At 36.6% G+C, this 20,976-nt stretch overlaps 1 protein-coding gene across 4 annotated transcripts in view; it reads left to right on the forward strand.

Moving 5' to 3' along the window:
• Nucleotides 1-20,976, forward strand: part of KCNN2 (potassium calcium-activated channel subfamily N member 2) — a 143,157-nt gene that overhangs the window by 34,827 nt on the left and 87,354 nt on the right. For 3 of the 4 annotated variants that reach the window (XM_011384549.1, XM_011384552.1, XM_011384551.1), the window contains exon 3: nt 6,122-6,540. The exons of the other annotated variant lie outside the window; for it this stretch is intronic. In XM_011384549.1, the coding sequence (XP_011382851.1) occupies nt 6,122-6,540 (419 nt within the window). The remainder of the gene's footprint in view (nt 1-6,121; nt 6,541-20,976) is intronic. 4 annotated transcript variants of the gene reach the window in all.

The raw sequence follows: 20,976 nt of genomic DNA on the forward strand, positions 1-20,976 counted from the left end.
TTGATTTGAATCACTTTTGAATGACTGTGATGTTTAAAATGTTTTTATTTTCTATATAGAATATTGAGTGCATTAACGTATCTCTAAATCTGTCGCATGTTATTTAACAGTTTGAATTGGCAGCTCTCACCTGTGACTCCTAGGACAACACTCTCTTTACTTCCTTCTTCACAGACTATCTTGACCTTTTAGCTGCCCTCCATATTTGGGGTTCCTCAGGACTTGGCCTTGTGTTGTTGTTGTTTTTTTTTTCTTTCCCTAATTTTGTCTCGGCTCTCATAATGCCACCTAAATACTGATGCCTTGCAATATATTTCAGTAGTCCAGACTTCTCCTTTGCGTACTTGCATACACTGCTGTTTACCTGGAATCTGTGCTCAGATACAGTGGCCAAAATAGAACCTTTTCCTCCCCTCACTCCCCACCAACAGGCTCATTATACTCAGGAAATGGCACAGCCATCCACTGTGTTTTCAGAACAGAAACTCAGCTATATATTATGCTTCTCTTTCTTTTATCACTCCCAAATTCAGCAAGTTCTAGCAAGATCTCCAAACTAATTTGCAATCCCACCCAGAGTACACAGGGTCCCCTTGTCTCCATCGTCACTAGCACTTGTTTGTTGATTTGTCAATCATAGCCATTCTGACATATGTGAGATGATACCTCATTGTGGTTTTAAATTGCATGTCTCTGATGATTAGTGACATTGAGCATCTTTTCATATCTATTGGCCATCTGTATGTGACAACATGGATGGACTTAGAGGATATCATGCTAAGTGAAATAATTCAGACAGAGAAAGACAAATACCATATGCTCTCACTTATATGGGGAATCTAAAGAACAAAATAAATGAACAAACAAAACAGAAATAGAGTCATAGATACAGAGAACAAACCAATGGTTGCCAAAAGAGAGGGGGTTGAGGTGATTGGTAAAAAGGTGAAGGGATTGAGAAGTACAAGTTGGTAGTTAGTAAAGTACAGCATAGAGAATATAGTCAATAATATTGCAACAACCATGTATAGTGCCAAGTGGATACTAGACCAATGAGGGGTATCACTGCAGAAATTATATAAATGTCTAATGATTATGCTACGCACTTGAAATTAATATAAAATAATATCGAATGTCAACTTAACTGAAATAATTTATTAATTAATTTAAAAAATATCTCTAAACTATATCTCTATTATACCCACTTTCTCCATTTCCATGGCAACCCCCACCTCCTGGTCCAGGTCATGGGGATACTAACTACAACCAATCAGATGCATAGAACTTCCTGGCTTATATCCTCCCTTATGTACTGTGATTTCCCCGTAGCAGTAAGGATGAGCTCTGTAAGCTGTAAATCAGATAACGTAACGCCTCCACCTAATACCCTTCAGGGGGTTCCTGCTGCAGTAGGAATGAAATCCAGCCTTGATTCCATGCCCAACAAGGTCCTGCAAATCTGGCTTCTATTAGTTTCATCAAACTTATCTCCTTCCAGTATGCTCCTCAATCGTTAAGTTTCAAGCACTGCGGTGTTTTATTTCCTTAAGCAAGGTAAAATTTTATAAAGCCCATAGCCTTTACACGAGTTGTTTCTTCTGCCTAGAATGTTCTTCTTCTGTCTCTTTATATAACAGACTCTTCTCTTTTTCCAGGACTCACCTTAAAAGATACTTCTCCAGATATCTTCCCTGATGACCACATCAGCTATCACCTCTAATTTATTATTTTCTATTTCATATTTTGTTTGTTTCCTTCATAACGGTGTCCACAGACAATTTATTAAATTCCTTTAAGTCTGCTTTCTCGATTTTGTCTTTCTCTTCTTATGAAAGTTTCATGGTACAGACCCTCCATCTGCTATAAATTCTATTGTATGGCTGCTAAATAGCACAGAGCCCAGCACATAGTGAGTATTCAGTGTACTGGATATTTAGTAAATACATGAAAAAACAAAAGGATAATTAGTATTAAGAGTAGAAGAAAATATTTCTTCCTCTAGCATTGAAATATGTACTGTGGTAGAACAAAATCATAAGTAAACTATTTCAGGTGTTGATTAAATCCCCCAAAGGATAAAGCATCTATGTAATAGAAAATTTTTCTAGAGAAGGTACTGAAGAAGAATGTTATCCAGACTTCCTAGGGAATTGCAGAATTATGCTGCTGCAATGACTTAGCATTTAGTAGGATGTTTTCTCTATAAATTTGAAAAATGTTATAGATTTATTTCACTTATATTATGTTTTAGCAGTCTCCTCTTCCATGAACATATTTAATTAACATAAGGACCTATCCAGTAATTAAGATAGTCCATATTAAATGAGAACTAACAAGGCAGTTCATTTAACAAACGTTTATTATTCTCTGCTAGGTAGACATGGTTCCTGTCCTCAAGGATCCTCACAGACAAGTAGGGACGACAGACTTATAAAGAAATCCTTATTGTCTTGTGTGGGAACATCAATAAGAGGCACATACCGGAAACATGGTAGAACAAAGGAGGAAGTTTTCAGATTTGTCTGGGTCATGGACAGTGTCCTAAAGGAGATGACTGTGGCATTTGATCATATAGGGATAAGAATTTGCTAGGTAGACAGGATCTTCAGTCCATAGGACCAAATATAAAGACAGAAACAGATGAGGGTAGTGTGTTCCAGAATCTGCAACCGGTGGGAAATGTAAGAAGTAATAGGCAATGAGGTTGAAGAGACAGGAACAACCAGATTGTGAAATGGGGGCCTTTGAATGGTTTTAATCTTGGCAGCAATGGGATTATATAATTTATATTTGAGGAAGATCATTAGGTGATGGAGGATAGCTTCCAGTAGGAGGAATCTGGTAGTGGAGAGAGAAGGCATGGAAGAGATCACCCAAGAAATTACAGAGTGAGAAAAGGGTCAGAGATGAACCTCAGTAGAGCAGAGGCACTTAATTGGGTTGCGGGGAGAATGTGTTTTTTTTTCATGAAACTGAGATGGAGCCTTCGGAGTGACAGCAGATGGGAAAAGCAATCAGTACACAAGCCAAGAGAAGAAATCTATTTTAGGTAGGAAGGAGCGATTAATGTCCAACAGATCATGTAAGATAAAAATTAAGATGGAAGGAGTAGATTTCATAATTAAGTTATCTTTAGTGACCTTAACAAGAGTAGTGTTGGTGGGTGATGGGAGAAAAAGCCACATCAGTGCATTGGAGGATGAAAGAGAATTCAGAAAATGAGCATCACCTAGGGCAGAGAGAGAGAGCCAGAGGGAGTTGCAGGGATCTGAACTTGCTTGTATACTCTGCCGAAACAGAAAGAAGACAGAAACTAGTTTCTCATTGCAGGAGAATTAGATTTTGGTGTAATGTTACTTTAGACAGTTGGATCAAAAGAGAAAGGAAATAAAAAGTAAAGGGTGAAATGTAGGTAAGTTTGTGGCTGAAGTATGAAATAGAGGGTATTTCTGATATTGGAGAGAGCGTGCTGACAGAGAGGAATACAATGATGGCCCTTGAGAAGAAAGATGATTGTTCGGAGCAGATTTTACGGAGGACAAGAGAACGCTCTCAGGTGATGCTGAGGGTTCAGGTGAGCCTGAAGGCACAAGTCTGTGGTGGCCTCAGTCCACCTGCAACAACCCACCAGAAGGGAAAAGCGGAGGCTGCTGAGAATGCTGATGAGTTAATAGTTGAAGTGATGGGAAAGAACAGAACCAACCAGCCTGGTTAGGCAAGTGGGTAGATGGAACAGTGAAATGGAGGGTGTAAAGACAGTAGAATGAGTCAGAGGAGAAAGTGCGCCGTGAGTGATGGAAGGAGGGCCAGTCTTGCAAAGGCAGAAAATTGTTTACACTGTATAAGAATTATACGTCTAAATTGGCATTTCTTTGCCGGTAACCTGGGAAGGTACTTAGTCTGCATTTATGCTGCTGGTGCCCAGAATGGTGTGGGGAAAGCCTGTCTTGGAATTGTACTCAGAATCTGCAGCACAGCTTTGACTACCTGGAGTCTCGGTGATTCTTAGCCTTTTTGGGGTGGATTTGATTTTTCGCCAAGTCATTCAGAGCTAAGTTTGGTGAAGACAGTAGACAGTCAAACTGGGTAATACCATTTTCGGTAGAAATGGAAATGTGGATTTAAGTAACAATACTGTTTTTCTCATATGACTTATAACAGGTCCTGAGAGCAGTTTCCAGAGAGAGAGTGGTGACAGCATCTTTGGAACATATATGTAACCTCTCAAAGTAACAAGTTTGAGGGACACATTCTTCTGGATATGGATGTCTTAAGAGATTTTGGGGTCACATTCTTTACGAGTTATACAGTACTCAGTAAATACTCACCAGTATAAAGTTTAGAAGGCTTCTGCCATTATTGCTACACAGTCTTTTGTATATTTTTATTATTGAAATCCTTTATGCTAACATGATACCGAAAGTGGTGATGAGACTGAACAAGAATATTTTTATAGCCAGCTTAGCCTGCTTTATCGATGATCTCTTTCTTTACTGGAAACTAGAAAATATAATTTTTATTGCCTATTAGCATCTGTCAAACACTTTAAAGTCCTTCGATGAAAAGTTATGATAAAGGCATACCTAAAACAATTGTGTTGTCATAACTAAATTTGTTAATATTTTGATGTTTGTGATTCTACTGGTTCTCCATCTCCTTGAGGTACCAGAAAGAAGTGGTAATTTTGACCTCAAATTCCTGTCCTTGCAAAGTAACACTAATGAAGTATTTGAATGAGAAGTAGCTATGATCTGCAGAATAATTCACCTACTAGGTAGAATTTGTAAGCATCTAACATGGTGGGGAAATTATTTTACTGACACTAGAAGAATGGAGTACATAGAATCCAAACATAGTGAAACGTGCTCTGCCAGCCTTTATGATTCCACGTACCTGAGAATGCTCTGTTCTCATACAGGTTGCTTTCATTTCATGCTTTCTGCTTAAGTTGGCTACTTCCCAAAAGGCAAAGAATATGTCATCTTTCTTAGTGGAGAAGTGCTATTGGCATTCTGGGCAGACCGGTCTTCCTTGTGCGTGGGACTCCCAGAATTTCAGCATGATTGGCACCCCTGGCTTCCTGGCTCTAAATGCCAGTAGAACCCACAAGTCAGTGTAGCAGTCAGAAATGTCACCACACATTTCCAAATACTTCTGGTTGTTTATGGACTCCCAGAGTGTGGTGGACTTGTTTACTGAAAAGCCAGGGAAGACAGGAAACATTCTCCTCTGTCCCTTTTACTTTCTCCTCTGTCCCTTTCCCCTCTCTCCCTTACTTCCCACTCTATCTCCCTTGCTCTTTCAATCTCTCCCTCCCTTTCTCCTTTTCTCCTATTTATCTGTATGTCTGTCCGCCCCTCTCTCTGCCCATCTGTCCATCCACCTACCCATCCCCCTACCCACCCATCCATCTCCTTTTTCTTTGTTTTCTTTTTGTTTTCTTTCATTGTAGTATGAGGAATGACAGAAATAGATAAAAGGAATCTTTATTAAAGAAAGACTAAAAAACAAATTAATCCAAGGAAAGGTTAAGGGAGAACAGAAGAGATAGAAAATAGAGCAGTAATGGGGAAGCTGGAAGAAATGTTTCTGCCACATTCATCTGTGGTCTCTTGTGATTTTCTCTCTGAAGCCAAGAATAAGATTTCCTGTAAGAACACTCACATAGTTGTATGATAGGGTATAGCTGATTGCAGAGACATCATAAATAGATTTCACTGAAATATAGTTAGAATTATGTAAAGATTTAGATCCAGACCCTTAAGAGGAGAACAACTTGTCATAAGGCAAGTCCATATGACTTCATCTAAGGGAGGTGGTTTTCTAATAGGCCCCTTGTTTTAAAATGATATTACTTATATGATTGTCCAGGAGCATGGACTATGAAATAATTTCAGCTCCTATGTAGCAAGTTTTTAATTTTAACTTTTACAGAATGAAGTTCTCCTCTTGTGCCAATACCAGTTTCTAAAAATAGTGTACCTGACTAGCACTTAAAAGTTATAACCTCTAGCTTGCCGTGATTGCTAAAAGTCATCTGTTATGTATTTTTAAAATTTGCACTAACACTTGTGGACCATTCATGCCATACTGAAGCTGATTTTCTACTTTATTTTTTCAGTTGTTCATGGTGGACAATGGAGCAGATGACTGGAGAATAGCCATGACTTATGAGCGTATTTTCTTCATCTGCTTGGAAATACTGGTGTGTGCTATTCATCCCATACCTGGGAATTATACGTTCACATGGACGGCCCGGCTTGCCTTCTCCTATGCCCCATCCACAACCACCGCTGATGTGGATATTATTTTATCTATACCAATGTTCTTAAGACTCTATCTGATTGCCAGAGTCATGCTTTTACATAGCAAACTTTTCACTGATGCCTCCTCTAGAAGCATTGGAGCACTTAATAAGATAAACTTCAATACGCGTTTTGTTATGAAGACTTTAATGACTATATGCCCAGGAACTGTACTCTTGGTTTTTAGCATCTCATTATGGATAATTGCCGCATGGACTGTCCGAGCTTGTGAAAGGTAAGTTTGTTTCTTTTCCTGAGAACATAATTTGCCATATGGTGTCCTTGAAATTAGGAGAAAGAACACATTTTAGACTAGAGGCACATAGTGACTTACTCTTGAAAATTTTGGATTCTTCCATGGCCTTCTTTTAAATGAGTTGTGACAAGACTTTTCTTAAGATTTCTGCATACAGCAATGCCTTGATGATTATGTGTTTTTCTTTCTAATTTGATCATTTTTCAAAAGAAGGCTGCCTTTATAATCTGTCAAAATTTGGAGACCTACAAATTGTATAGGAGAGTTGTATCAGAAATGTTTGTTTAATGGTAATACTGAATCATTTTGGTGTCTCATTGGTTAGAGGGTTGATTATGGTTGAGACAGAAATCTGGGGCAAAAGTGGTGATGCAAGATGGCTGAACTTTAGGGAATGTCGCAGAGTGGCTTGTTGATTTCAGTGCCTATTTATAATAGTTTTCATGTGATTAATAAAGAGCTTCTAAGTATAATATTCGGTTTTATCGAACTCTCAACAGTTAGTAAAAAAGGGCAGTGTGTATTCGTTTTATTGTTTGAAGAGCGCTGGTGGTCTAGAGATAGACACATTCTCAGAATTCAGGAGCTGCTCAGCGAGCCTGAATTAATTAGTTATATCATCAATCATGTTAACCTTGTCATTTAACAAACAACAAAAAAATACATTTGTTATATAAATGGGAGGAACTCTCATAACGAGAGGGAACACCTCATGTGACCTTGATTAAGAAAAGTCAAGTTGAAATTAGCAATAAACAGATAGGAATGAATTAGAAGTTTATAGAATGGTTAAATATTAGAATGTTGGTCTTTGTAGTAACTAGATTTTTTTTAATTTAGTTTTTGAAATCTAAGTTTACATATATAATTTAATGAAGAAAAATGTCTGTATAAGAATTCTTGCAAAAATAGCAAACCCACAATACCCCTCTCTCATTTCTACTTTCTAGAAGTAATCACTTTAATTTCTTTTAGCTATTTCTTTGTTGCTTTCTATATTTCTAAATGATATTGCTTATATTGCTACATCGAGATTTTTTTATCTAGATTTTTATGGAAGATGAGATTTTAGTTTTTTTCACTTACATGTACCCACCTCTTTCATGACCCTATCCCCCCAAAAAGTAATTTCTATCTTCCCAACAAGTTATGTAAATGCCAATGATCTATATTCCATATTTATATTATTATGACCATGTGAACTGCATTCGTAGTTGAAAAATATAGGATATTATAGTTATTTTGCCTTTCCTGAATATCTTTTTATTTTCTCTGGAATTAATGGTTGCCTCATTTTATTTGCTTAGTTTTCTTATTTTTTATTTGCTTAGTTTTCTATGTACTTAGCACCAAATCATCTCTAAATTCTCCCATGTTGTATAAATATCCTTATACTAGGTTCATATATCTTGGACAATTTCTCAATTTCACCTTGAAGAATTGATTCTTGGGCTTTCTAACCTGCCTATCCATCATCTTGGAGATTTCCTCTTCCTTTTATGTATATTGAAAACCCTTTTTCTTGAACTCCATTTCTCTTTCTTCATTTATTTCTTCATTTGGCAAAATTCATCTTCCAGTACTTTCTAAGAAAAGGTAGTGAGTGAGAGATGCAGTTTTTGAGATCTTTGTGGAAAGTCTTTATTCTTTTCTTATGCTTAATTGATAACTGGACTGGATATAAAACTCTAGATTAAAAATCACTTTACCTCAGAATATTGAAGACTTTACCTCAAAATATTGAATATTTTCCTCTGGCATCCAGGTCCAGTAATCGTATGCTATTATCATTTTTGATCTCTTCTTTCCTGGAATCTTCTAGGTCAATGCTCTAAAATTATACAAGAATATATCTTGATGTGAATCTGTTTTTAATCAGGTGTATCTGAAACTTACTGGACCAGTTCAATCTTGGAATTAATGTCCTTCAGTTCTTGGAAATTTTCTTGAGTTATTTTAATGATTTTTATTCCTATTTTTTTATTGTGTGGATATTGGCCCTCCTGTATTAGTTCTTTAAGTTTTTAATTTTCTTTCTGCATTGTTTTCTGTCTCTGTTTTTGCTCTATGTTTGGGAGACAACCTCAATTTTATCTTTCAAACTTTCTATTGAGATTTTATTTCTTCTTTACTATACATTATTTTCTAATGTCTCATTTTTGATGCCTGAGTGCCCATTTTTTGAAATTACATCACGTTTTTTTTCCTGTGGAGACATTAATGATAATATTCTTCTCCTTGAATATTTTTGTTTCCCCAAAGATTACATGTTTTAGTTTGTTTTGGCTTCTATTTTAGAAGTTTTTCTTAGGTGTTTAAATAACCTTGACTCTCTGCTATACTTACGAGTGGGGTACTAAAGAGCTGATTGGATGCTTTCTGTACAAATTTAGAACTTGTCAACTGTGGACTTCACTAAAGGGTGATTTGGGTGGGGGGCACCGATTTCACTATCTTTCCATATTTTCTGTTTTCTCTGAACAATCTGACTGGCCCATGGGAAGCCTTTTTTACTACCCTGCCATGATGGTAGAAGCCTGGTGACAGCATTCTGGATGGAAATTGAAAGAGCAAAGGATTCTCAACCGTTAATATGCAAACATTTGTTTATTTTTCTAATCCAGCACAGTAGCCTTGCTCTCTGCAGTCAGTCCTCAGACCTTGTGTTTTACTCTTCCAGACAATAAACTTTTAGACTTCTGCAGGTTGGCAAAAGACATTACCAGTCCCACCGCAGAAAAGGGAAACTAGGTGTCTAATGCTACTTTTACGCAGTATTTTAACCCATCCTCACATTTAAAGCTCTGTCATTATTACTTCTTACAGAGGTACTGGTGCCTAGAATTCCTGAGTCTTTGTAAGGTATAAGTGCGTGGGTGGGAGGTGTTGGTTCTGAGTGAAGATATGGTTGCTTCTTGATTTTTCACCACTGCTGGTCTAGAATTCTCCTTTCTCAAGTCAGGTAAGTCAATTATCGGTTGTCATTTGGCTTTTTAGCTTCTTTACTATTGTTTTTCACTCATTCTGGTTGTCCTTATGGTTTTATGCTTCTTTTGTTTGTTTTTAGTTTTTGTTTGGGGGCTTAGGGAGGGAGCTGAAGTCAATGTGTTTGTTGAGTCTGTCTGCTTTTACCAGAAATTCTATAGTGACTAGTTTTTAATATTACGTATCCGAACCTTTTTTAGAACTTCTCTACAAAATATAGACTTTGAAGGATTAAAGTTTTTTTTCTTTTAAAGAAAGGTTGATTCCTTATGGTAATGCTTTGTTTCCTAGCAATTATGGTATTTAGAGGCTTTGATATTTTCTGGAGCAGATGTACCTATGAGAATTAAAGAATAAATGTAGAAAACCTTAGTTGTTACACTTATTTAGTTTTTAAAGATTATTTTAATTAAAAGTTATACATAACATTGTAACATACCTATTTAGTTTATGAAGATTATCTTAACAGTTATGCATAACAATGAAGTAAAAGCATAATTTAACAATATGTACATCTATATAGGTGGTCCTTAGTGCATCTGCTTCCGAAGGGCCAAGTAAATAAAATAGCCTTAAAATTGTATATGTGCCTTCCATTTTCTTTTCAAAAACAATTCATCTTAGTTGTCACAACTCATTGTCACTAAATACAGAAAGTCTGAGGCAAGCTGTGCCGAATCTTCGTAGCAGCCTAAAGTATGTGTGTTTTTGAACATGCTCAAATTGTTAAATGATGGATCATTCTTGTTTTTGTATAAAAGGCACTAGAAAGTGAAAATTGCCCATTTTATATCAAGAATCAGAGTGTAGCCAGCAGTTACATAAAGGAAACAAATCTGTGCTGTAGCGGGGAAGGGAGAAAGACCAGACTCTGGTCTTTGAGACCCTGAGATTTAGTCCCAATTGTACAATTTGGGGGCTGAGTGACCTCAGGCCAAGTGGCTCACTTCTTTTTGCATTTGTTTCTTCATTGCAAACTAAATGGAATGATAAACTTTCCTTTTCCAAAGGTAACATTTTGTAATTGTACAAATATGTAAAAGAAAGAAAATCATTAACCAGCATTGCGATAGTAGAAGATTTTCCACATTTGTTTTTCAATAGACTTCCTATTTGGCTGCACATGATGTTCATATTGTGACTTTTAAGATACAAAGATATAAAAAATTTGCTCTTGTTTTTCACATGGTTGATTTTGAATGTTGCCCGCATCTTACACTTCCTTAGATGTTTTTCTTCCTCTCTCTCTGTCTTCTTTCCTTCCTGCCTTTTGTGAAGTTTGTAGTACTTAATACAACACACATCTCTCTTGTTTCTTTGGCTTGGAATTGAGATTTGAATGAACCCCAGCAGTTACATCTTTGATGTATCCAAGCATTCTCTCCTTGTTAAAGGGGGATTCACACCTGATAGAAATTTCTTCTTAGTTAATTAGAGTAAGTCTAAGAATATTTTTAAAAAGGAGAGAGCTTTTGAGAGAGAGAGAGAAGCAGGTGGCTTTCTGAAGAAGTTTGTTTTGTAAACTTGTCCCTCGCCTTCTACTGAGCACAGAACATCTAAAGATTTATGAGAAAAGTTCTCCACTAATGAGGAGGGAGGGCATCATGCAGGAGGCATCTGTTCCTGCTGGTGTTACTTGCCCTGGAAGATCATGCAACTCTGGTTGACCTATAAGTAATAAAATCTCTTTTTTTTCTTTTCTTTCTTTCTCCCTCATATCCCCCTGAATGATAGGAGGAAGCAGAGTGGCAAATATCTGGCATTATGTCTGTGGCCTACATTGTCAGGAGCAGGCTGCTCCAGACCAGACCACAGTATCCCATCTCTCTTTGATTCTGGTCTGGCCTTGTGTTGAGGTGGATTTTAGGCCTGGGAAGAGCACTCTCTTCTGAAGCACTTTGGGGAGGGTGGCCTGGTGCTTCTAAGTGATCTCATGTTCTCGGCGACCTAGGCCAAAGGTATTTAATCAAATATGTCAGGAGAAACTTGAGAAACATATGTCTTAGAAGAAGCCTGAATCCCAGAGCTTGGGGTCTTGAAAATTAGGAATTATCCCATCCAGACTTGCACTTTTTGAAACTTCTCTGGTTCTGTAAAGATAGCACAGGGGAGTGTTCAACCCAAAGTGTATCTTCCTGGACACTGTTTCTGAGGAAGGGTGGTGACTGTTTTGCAAAGTTTAGGACTAGATAGTGTAGGCCACTGCTGTGTTACACTAAGAAAAGCATTTTGTGTGTGATGTTTTTTCCTCTAAGTGTTCTCAGAGCATTTAATATGTGAATGTGCATTGGGAATATCTAAGAAGGAAAAAGAGCATTTATTTGGACACATCTTCTGGGAAACACAGTTTGCATTATGTCAATACTGAAATTTTGGAGAAAGAAAGGCATCGTAATTTTCTGCACGGTTTAGGAATTTTAAAAAATGTTCTTTGTTAAATATGTTCTCCTTTTTCCTGCAATTTTTGTAATGTGGAAGAGGGGGTAAGTTTGAGCTGGAGAGGAAGAAGGGAGAAAGAAACGGGAGCTGGGAACTTTGGTGGCAGTGTTACCAAGCTGAAAAGCAGATGTTGTAATAATCTATAATAAACTACAGATGCTAGGTGCTATTTCTGTCACTGAAAAAGATTCATTTAGTTAAGACATTAGTGGCTAAACTTATTCTTATTTATTTCATTGTTTTATCTCTAAAAGCATTTAAGTATGCATTAATTCGTATGCATTAGTTAAGAGGAAAATTTTCTAAAAATGACCAAGAATGGTTTGCTTTTTTTAAAGTAGGAAAACTGGAGAAGCAAACAAAGGAAATTGTTTTAAATAGCCTCTAATAATCTAAACTGCAATTTAGATGGATTAAGAATAATGTTTTTGTATCACAAAAAACTAAGACAAAAATAAATTTGGTACGCATTTTTTTAAATTATCAAAGACAACCCAGAGATTGAAGTTTCAGTTGTGTTTAGCATCTACTAGTCAGTCTTAAAAGTATGTTTCATTTCTTCCATTAGTCGAGTTTGACTTTTCTTTTTTCTTTTTTTTTTATTTTAACTTTGTCACTAATAATCTCCTACATTGCACTTTTTAATATTGCTGGGAGATGGTTTCTGGAATGCACTAGAAACCTACTTTATTATAACATAGAATATTGTAGAGTATAACAGTCAAATCATGTCCCATAATGAAACCTTATGCAACATACACTTCGTATAAAATAGCTGTTTTAACATAAGGATTGGTTATGTCTTCTGACACCAGTACTGTATTACGAAAAAGTTGCTAAGGAAAGCTCTTGAAGGATGAGAATATCCTATTTTGTAACTATACAGGTTTCTATTGTTTTAGTACCAATTCATAGTGGATATATGATTTGGGGTTCCACTGTCTATTGAATATGGGGCCTGAATATCATCTTAATTTTCTGTATACTAAGGTAGGATGAATACCCTATTCCTGAGAACCAATAAAACCAAATATAGAATAGTAGCTGTTTATACCTAGGAAATTAATTCAGCGTTGCGGTAGTTACCTTTTTGTGGCTAGGTGTGAATCTGTTATTGTAAGATCCTACATTTATGACTTCCTCTGTATGGAGCATGATTTTAGATAAAACTGGACTTTAAGTTTCAATATGTGATAAACTGTTTAAAATGCTTAAATGATCTGGGTTCTAATTTTCAAGTTTCTTATTTTAAAAATTTTTGTATATTCTTTGTTACAAGCCAGTTCTTCAGGATGAAGAGGTAGATGGAAGAGGAAAGTCTCATTTGTTCTATTTATTTATTTTTATTATTTATATAGACTCAAACATAGGAGAATTTGAAATGAGGAGCTACATTTTCGAACACTAGCTTGTTATCATCATCTGCCATCTACGATTTTATTTTATATTTTCAGGAGACTCTCTCAAAGGCCTACTTTTTTCCAAGCCCTGACCATCAGAGATGCCTTATTTCCTGTTAATTTACTTAAATTTGAAACATGTTACTTATGCTCAAGTTTCTTCAATAGATGTAAAAGTAATCATAAAAATATGCATTGCAGTGCTCGAGAAACATCCTGCGGGCACCTTGAATTATTACACTATACTGAATAATTAGATTATTTCTTACCACGTCAGGTTTCAGCTGTTGCTAAGTAAACTCTAAGCATTTCATCAATGGATTTGTAATTTGTGGTTGATGGTAATGTAATACTTTGTAAACTAATACTTCCAGAGTCTGATTCATACATACAGATATAGCATTTTTCAAGTTCATAAATGAGTCACAACTTTAAAATGGGTCCTTTCAAGTTATAAAAGTCGGCAGCTTGAAAACATTCATCACGCATCTGTGACTTGCAAAGCATCAATGCTCAGGATGTTTTCCAAATAAATTGGTCATTAAAGTCTATGGAAAGAGAAGCCAGGGCTCTCTCAAGCTCAATTTTCTCTTCATTCCCACGTAGATATGATTTGTTTTTTGGTTTACCTCCTAAGAGAACAATGAGGATTAATGTTTGTTGGCGAGATGCTTTGAGAAGCTGGTTTGAAGAGTGCAGTTTGAAAATACCAGCAGTGATTATATTCAAGCTGAAAAAATGAGACACCGAACAGCTCAGAAATTCAACCTCACTGATCTTACAGTCAGTTCATTAGTCCTCCCCATCTTGACACCCATGTTGACACCCATGTTGATGTACAGATTTTATGGAATATGGATCCTGAGTGTCTTCCAGCTTGGGAAAAATCCCTTTGATCATCCATACAGTACATTAGACAGGATGCGTGTATGCGATCGTGTGCGGCACTCTCATGCAATTTAGCTTCAGAACCATTGTGTCAGATAAAAAGAAAGAACGTAGTCTAAATGTTGATGCCCTGACATTCAAGCTATTTTGTTTTTAAGAAAATTGGTATGTTTCTTAGACAAAAATGGAGCTTGGTTGGAGAAAACTCAAGTTTTCCTACTTGCCTACAGGATTTTCTGTGTTTTATTTTTTAAAAGTTTATATCCTTTATTTTTAATGTTACTCTATTGCAAAATAACATTAAAATAACAAAAGCAATTCAAGACAAGAAAAGTGCCTTTACGTGCAATAAAATGTACCCATTTTGAATATGCACAGAGCTCGGACAAGTCTGCCTTCTATTATAATGTTAAATTTTTATAACCTTAGTATATATTAATGTGCTCGCTTAAAGTTATGAGAATTCAATTATGGAATGAGGTGGGTTTTAGAATTGTATCCCAGAGCCGTTGTTGATGTACAGAGCACCGACTGTTTGTCGGGAAGCCTGCTTGGCTTGACTCCCCTGGGAAGGAGTGGACGAACTATTTCTCCACTGCTAGCCAGACTGTTAGAGCTGTCTGTCGATACTTCCTGAAGCCCCCAAAGAGGGCAGTGTCAGTCCTTGAACTCTCCTACTCTGCCAGTTCCAGCCCTGTTGTGTCCTTGATTCAAAGCCCATGGATTAACAAATAGCTGATCACCGCCAAATCCCTAGAGAAATTGGAAAAGACCCAATCGTCAGATATTTAAATCTAGCATTGTGGCGGAGTCAAAGCCATTTTGAGAACATGGTCATTATTCAGTAAATGCTTGGTAAATAAATAAAGGAATAAAAAAAAAACTTCACATGGAGTTTCACCATAATTTTTGACAAAAATATAAAATGAGATTCTTGGCATTTTTGTTGGGTTCTTTTTGAACAATTTTATGAGGTGTAAATTATAGATCTATTTTAAGTCTATCATTCAGTAGTTTTTAGTAAATGTTTACAGCTGTGCAACCATCACCTCTATTGAATTTTGAACAGTTCTATCACCCCCAAAAGATCCCTTTTTCCCATTTGTGTTAAGTCCCTGCTTCCTCCAGTCCCAGGCGACCACTGATATACTATATGTCTTCATATGTTTGCTTTTCTGAGCCTTTTGTATGAATAGAATCAGATAACATATAGTTTTTGCATCTGGCTTTTTTTTTTTACCTGGCTTGAATTTTTGGTGTACATCTATGTCATAGAATGTATCATAATTTGTTCCTTTTTATTGATGAATAGTATTCTGTTGTAAGGATATGCCACATTTTGTTCATCCATTCACCTTGATACACATTTAGAAGGTTTCCTGTTTGGGATTGTTATGAATAGGATTGCTGTGAACTTTTGCACAGAAGTCTCTATATAAACATTTCTTTTTTTATGGTAAACATGTAGGAGTGGCTACATCGTTTTACATTCCCACCAGAAGTCAATATATAAGGGTTCCCGTTTTATCACATACTTGACAGCATTGTCATATATATGTGGATATATCACATTGTCAGTGATTGATATATATATGTACACATTTATATATATACACATATATAGAGATTTATATAATCTTATAACCATTCTCATGAGTGATATATTATTATGGTTATAATTTACAATTCTCTAATGACTAATGATTGTGAACACCTTTTATGTGATCATTAGCCATTTGTATATCTTCTTAGGCAAAATACCTATTTAAATTGTTTGCCTATTTTTGAACGGGGTCATTTGTCTTATTAAATTACGTGAGTTCTTTGTCTATTCTGGTTACCAGTTCTTTATATGATTTGCAAATATTTTATGTAGCTTATGGAAGCTACACATACTTGCTTTTCTCTACATCAGTCTCGGCTTGCCTCCCAAAGCCACACAGGAAAAAAGCCAGCTACACATATCCAAGAACTGTGAACTCTTTGAAGAGGCTTGCTTCTCTTGTTAAGTTTTCTGCTTCATATGCTTCATATACTTCATATGCTTCTCCTTGCTGCCTTTTTACCTATTCTGAAGTCTTGCTTTTTCTAGTATCCACTGTTTTCTAGTAACAGGAAAGAGAGGAAAGATCAAGGGAGAAATGTCTTTCTAGTTCTTGCATTGCTTTGATAATTATAGTAGCTATGACAAATGAAGTCAAGAGAATATTTAATTTTTACACTTAGGGTGAAGATGTACCTGACTTGCCTCCAATGGGGATATTTAAAATTCTTTTCGTTTTTCCTAGTTGAGGCAATAATTTGTTTTTATTGATCCTCAACTTTCTTTATGACTAAATATTTGTAACACATCCAACCCCGTTTTAGGTATGTAGCTAAAGATTGTTAATAATCAAGCTCTCCCCTCCCTTTTGTGTGGCCTTGATAGATTTTATGACAGCCTACAATGACTTTGGAAGAGTAATAGTCTAACCATAGGCTGTCTGACCATAACACCGTTGTTTGACTGTTCTTCATGGTGTGCTTTGTATCACAGTGACGGGATGTTATAGTACACCTCACAGGGATGTGGCAGTTCATATTTGACATTCAGTATTCCACAGTGGCTCAGAGGCAAAAGATTTTTGAGTGACTGCCCAATATCATTGCTTTCAGGTCTCCTCTCAGAGATTTAGTGTTCTAAAAGCTTTCTGTGTTACATAACATGTACTACATTTGTTTATTGAACTGTATTTAATATCCTAACAGATGACAATGCAATTTAAAAACAAAATTTTTCAGACTTTATGATATCTAGTGTTGTGACTTCAGACCCTTTTATGAAACTTCATGTAAAAACCATGGTCTGTATATATGAAAGCCACAAAGTAAAGCGCAAAGCATTCAGATCGAGTAGGATTGGCAGAAAATATCTGTCGTCAGTGATCATAGTAGCTTTCTCAATTTAAAGAAATGGTTCCTAATATTTCATGTGATCAGGTATACTAATGATCATAAATTCTCTATTTTTGAACAAAACTGGGACATTGCTAGGTGTCTATGGCGAATCATCCTGAATCTCTACTCATTATTTCAGGGGGTAGTTTTATGCTTTTGTCCATGAAGGCATTGCGAAATGGAGCATCTAATACAGAAAGATAAGCTTTGGTCAGTAATTTTAATCTGGTTTAGTGGTGGCCAGCCCTTAGGATTTCTGGCTTTCTACGTCTGGAAAGAGATGAGTATTAGATTTACTACTATAGGTCGTCTGCCTACTGTGCTTCCTACTGGTTAGTAAGATTTGTTTTGTTTTGTGTTTTAAATAGGTTCTAAGAAGCTTGGGAGTGTCAGTGTAAAGTGAGCAGCCACTCTGTCAGGCTTTCTATTCCTGTTTGAAGATTCTCCATTTTTTGGTGTATTGATAGCTTTTGTTCTTCTTCTCATCCACCGTTCACCTACTTTATCATCTAGATCCTGTTCTTTCAGCTCTGTCAAGGTCATTGGTATTTATGATGGGGCAGGTGTTTTGGGTAGGTGCATGATGATGGATGGTTGGATGGTAAAAGAAATGAAGGTGACCTGACAGGCAAGTTTGATGTGGTCCTGAACAAGAACCAGGAAGACTATCATAGTCATTAATCGCTGGCATAATATGCTCCAAACTTATATTTGATCCTGCTTAGGGCAGACGATGAGTTCTCTCCATTTTAAAGGTGTTTTTTGCGTGCCTGTGGTACTCTACATCCTATGCAAATGGAGGTACAAAAGCCCCATCTGAACCAACTTCTCAAGGATAAAGACCATATCTAGTACATCTTGATCCCCACAGCCCAGAGCCCTTTCATATCTGGGTCAGATAAGACCTTACATGTCATCTAATTCTATCAGGGCGGGAGTAACAAGAACCATTGTTCCATGAGGACTTGGGAGGTCAGTGTTTCTGCCCACATGTGTACCCATCAGTGAAGACGATAGAAGGCAGATTAGAAACACTTCATGGGTTACTTCATGTTTTAAAGTTTAACCCTATAAAAGTTATTATAAAGAATACTACCAATGAGTTGGTAGTATAATGTCTGTTAAAAGTGGAAAAAATTCTTACATCTTTATTTTATCATTTTCTAAGAACTGATCATTTGCAAGTAATTAGAGTTTTACTAAGTTAACAAAGGTTAATGAGGAGCTCTGTGTTAATTTAAAATTTCTTTGAAGTAGGGTTGAAAATAGTACTTGCTGAATTTTTGAAGACCATAGGCACATTGGTCTTGGAAATCTGAAACTTTTATTATGTGCTGGACTGACAGGCGAAAAGCCTCATGGAAACATGACAGGTGATGTACAGCGCTGCTTGAAACCCTTCTCAGTGTTCAGCCGGGAAGCACTTTCATTTATTCTGCTGGAGCACACAGACTCCTGACAGACTTCCTGGGTCTTTTATCTTGGGTGTCACTTTATGGGCTCTCAGCATCTGTGTGGCTACAGTCACCGACTGGGATTAGCAAAGGGAGGGCAGAGGGAAACCCACCCCAAGGTGACATCAGTGACAGACTCCACAGTATGGAGACACATGCAGATGAACGTGAGCGCATTAAAGCAGCATTCCATCTTTCACTTAACTTCCCATGTTCTAAGATCACTGCTGTTGTTCCTTCTGCCACTCGACCTAGGTCTTACGGTAAGTATACTGTCATGGGTACTTCCTGAAAGCCTTGTTAATAATACTAGGTAATAGGCACCCTGGCCTTGCTCCTGTTAGAAATGCACACAGCAAGTTCTACTCATCACAGTCTGCAGAACTCCTGAGAATACCAACCATAGCCTTCAGGGAAAAACATTATGAGTTTTAAACCCCCAGGTTTGACTTCCTTATATAATCATATCATATCTGTAAGTAACCACCTTACTGAAGAGTCCAAGTAGTTTGTTTGAAAGCTAATGTAAGACTTTTGTTTGTGGCCCTTTGTCCAGTTTTACTTTTTGTTAATGATTTTATCTGGTTAGTCTTTGTCTTAATTCGTGTTTCTTATTGATCTTTTTTTTTTTTTTTTTTTAGAGATAGTTATCATGGAGAACTGAAGGAATAAAAATATTCTTCCCAGTGTGCTGAGCTATCTAAAGCAGGGGTTCTCAAACTATGGCCCATGAGCCAGATTTGGCCCACTGTTTGTTTATGGGCAGCCCACAAGCTAAGAACAGTTTTTAGTCTTTTTAAATCATTGTGGGGAGAGAGGGAGGTGGATATGTGACAGAGACCAGATGTGGTTTGCAAGCCTAAAATATTTACTAACTACCATCTCATAGAACAAGTTTACTGATCTTAAAGTAACATCATTTTTGTCAACTTTGTTTCAAGCACAATGTGCTATGATACATTATAAGATATTTTTCTTTTTTTTTATGTTTTAGACAATGGATTTATATTTGTCACTGTTTAAGTAAGGAGTTTTTTTCTTTTAAAAATAATCATAATATATTTAGGACTAAATTTAAACTACTTTTGGTGAGCAAGGATCAAGTATCAACATCGGTTTAAGTGATCGGTGCAGATGTCTTCAGGATGACCTGGGTTGTACTGATTAGTACTAGCTAGATGCTGGTGTAATTTAATGTATGCTACACTAAAACTACCTCCTCTGTCCATCCAAATATAATGCAACGAGATGGGAAAGAAGTGCTCTGATCTATTGAAGCATCTAGTCTCCTGTGTTTTGACCCCAATGACCTTGAACAACATCAGTGGAAACACTGAGTCATTAAGAAATTTAATCTGGAAGTTGTGGAGGAGCAGATCTTGGGATGGATTTAGAACTGAAGCATCCGAAAGGTAGTCATTGAACACTGGCATAGTGACATTGCTTTGACTAGGAAAATTAAAGTCTTCTTTCTCTGTTGTTCTCTACAATATGTAATTGATCTACAGGTAAAGCAGTAGCTCTGTGCTGTTTATTGTTGACACTTCTATGGGTAAAACAATCTTTACTGCTGTTACATAATGGAGCATCATAATAAAATACCATGATTGTCTTTGTCCTTTGGTCTTTGCTTCCAAATACAGGACTGTTTCCATCAAGTCAGCTTATGTTCCTTAACATGGAGAAATTGACCAGCAAGAGATTAAACGAATCCCTGTTTGTTTTTCTTATACGAATCTCTAGTATGTCCTCTCATGAGGTTTTCTTGCTATTCCTCTTAAGCATTACTGCCTTTTCCATAAACATAATGTTCATTCCTCAGAACAGTATAAAGGAAGAAGCTATAATTTGTCTATGATACCAGATATCTGGGACAATATCATGGGCGTGATAACATTATTTATATTACTTTAAGAAAGTAATAGGTGATCCAGAACTTTAATGGCATTTTTGCTTGGTAAGAATTTCACATCATTGTCGCCTCACAGCTTCCTCCTTCTCACTCCTTCATTCCATCTGATCCTTCAGATGGGCTGTAGATCTGTCTGATTTTGGTTGAGCCTGCTCTGACCCCAAAGGACTATTATTTCATAGCAGTTTTCGAGCTCGGTAAAAATAATGTTCCTCTTCCTTCCCAAATGTTTTTGATGGACACATTTTTCATACTTAAGACAGATAGGTGGGATGTGACTAAAAATTGCAATGCTCTTCTTTCTCAAAACAAGTTTATTTTTTGAATGCTGCAGATTTTTGTACCTTTCCAATACAGCCTTAAGTTGTCTTAAGCACTTTCCAGTCAGTTTTGCACATAG

This window comes from Pteropus vampyrus, unplaced genomic scaffold (genome assembly GCF_000151845.1).
Source record: "Pteropus vampyrus isolate Shadow unplaced genomic scaffold, Pvam_2.0 Scaffold590, whole genome shotgun sequence".
Lineage (NCBI taxonomy): Eukaryota > Metazoa > Chordata > Mammalia > Chiroptera > Pteropodidae > Pteropus > Pteropus vampyrus.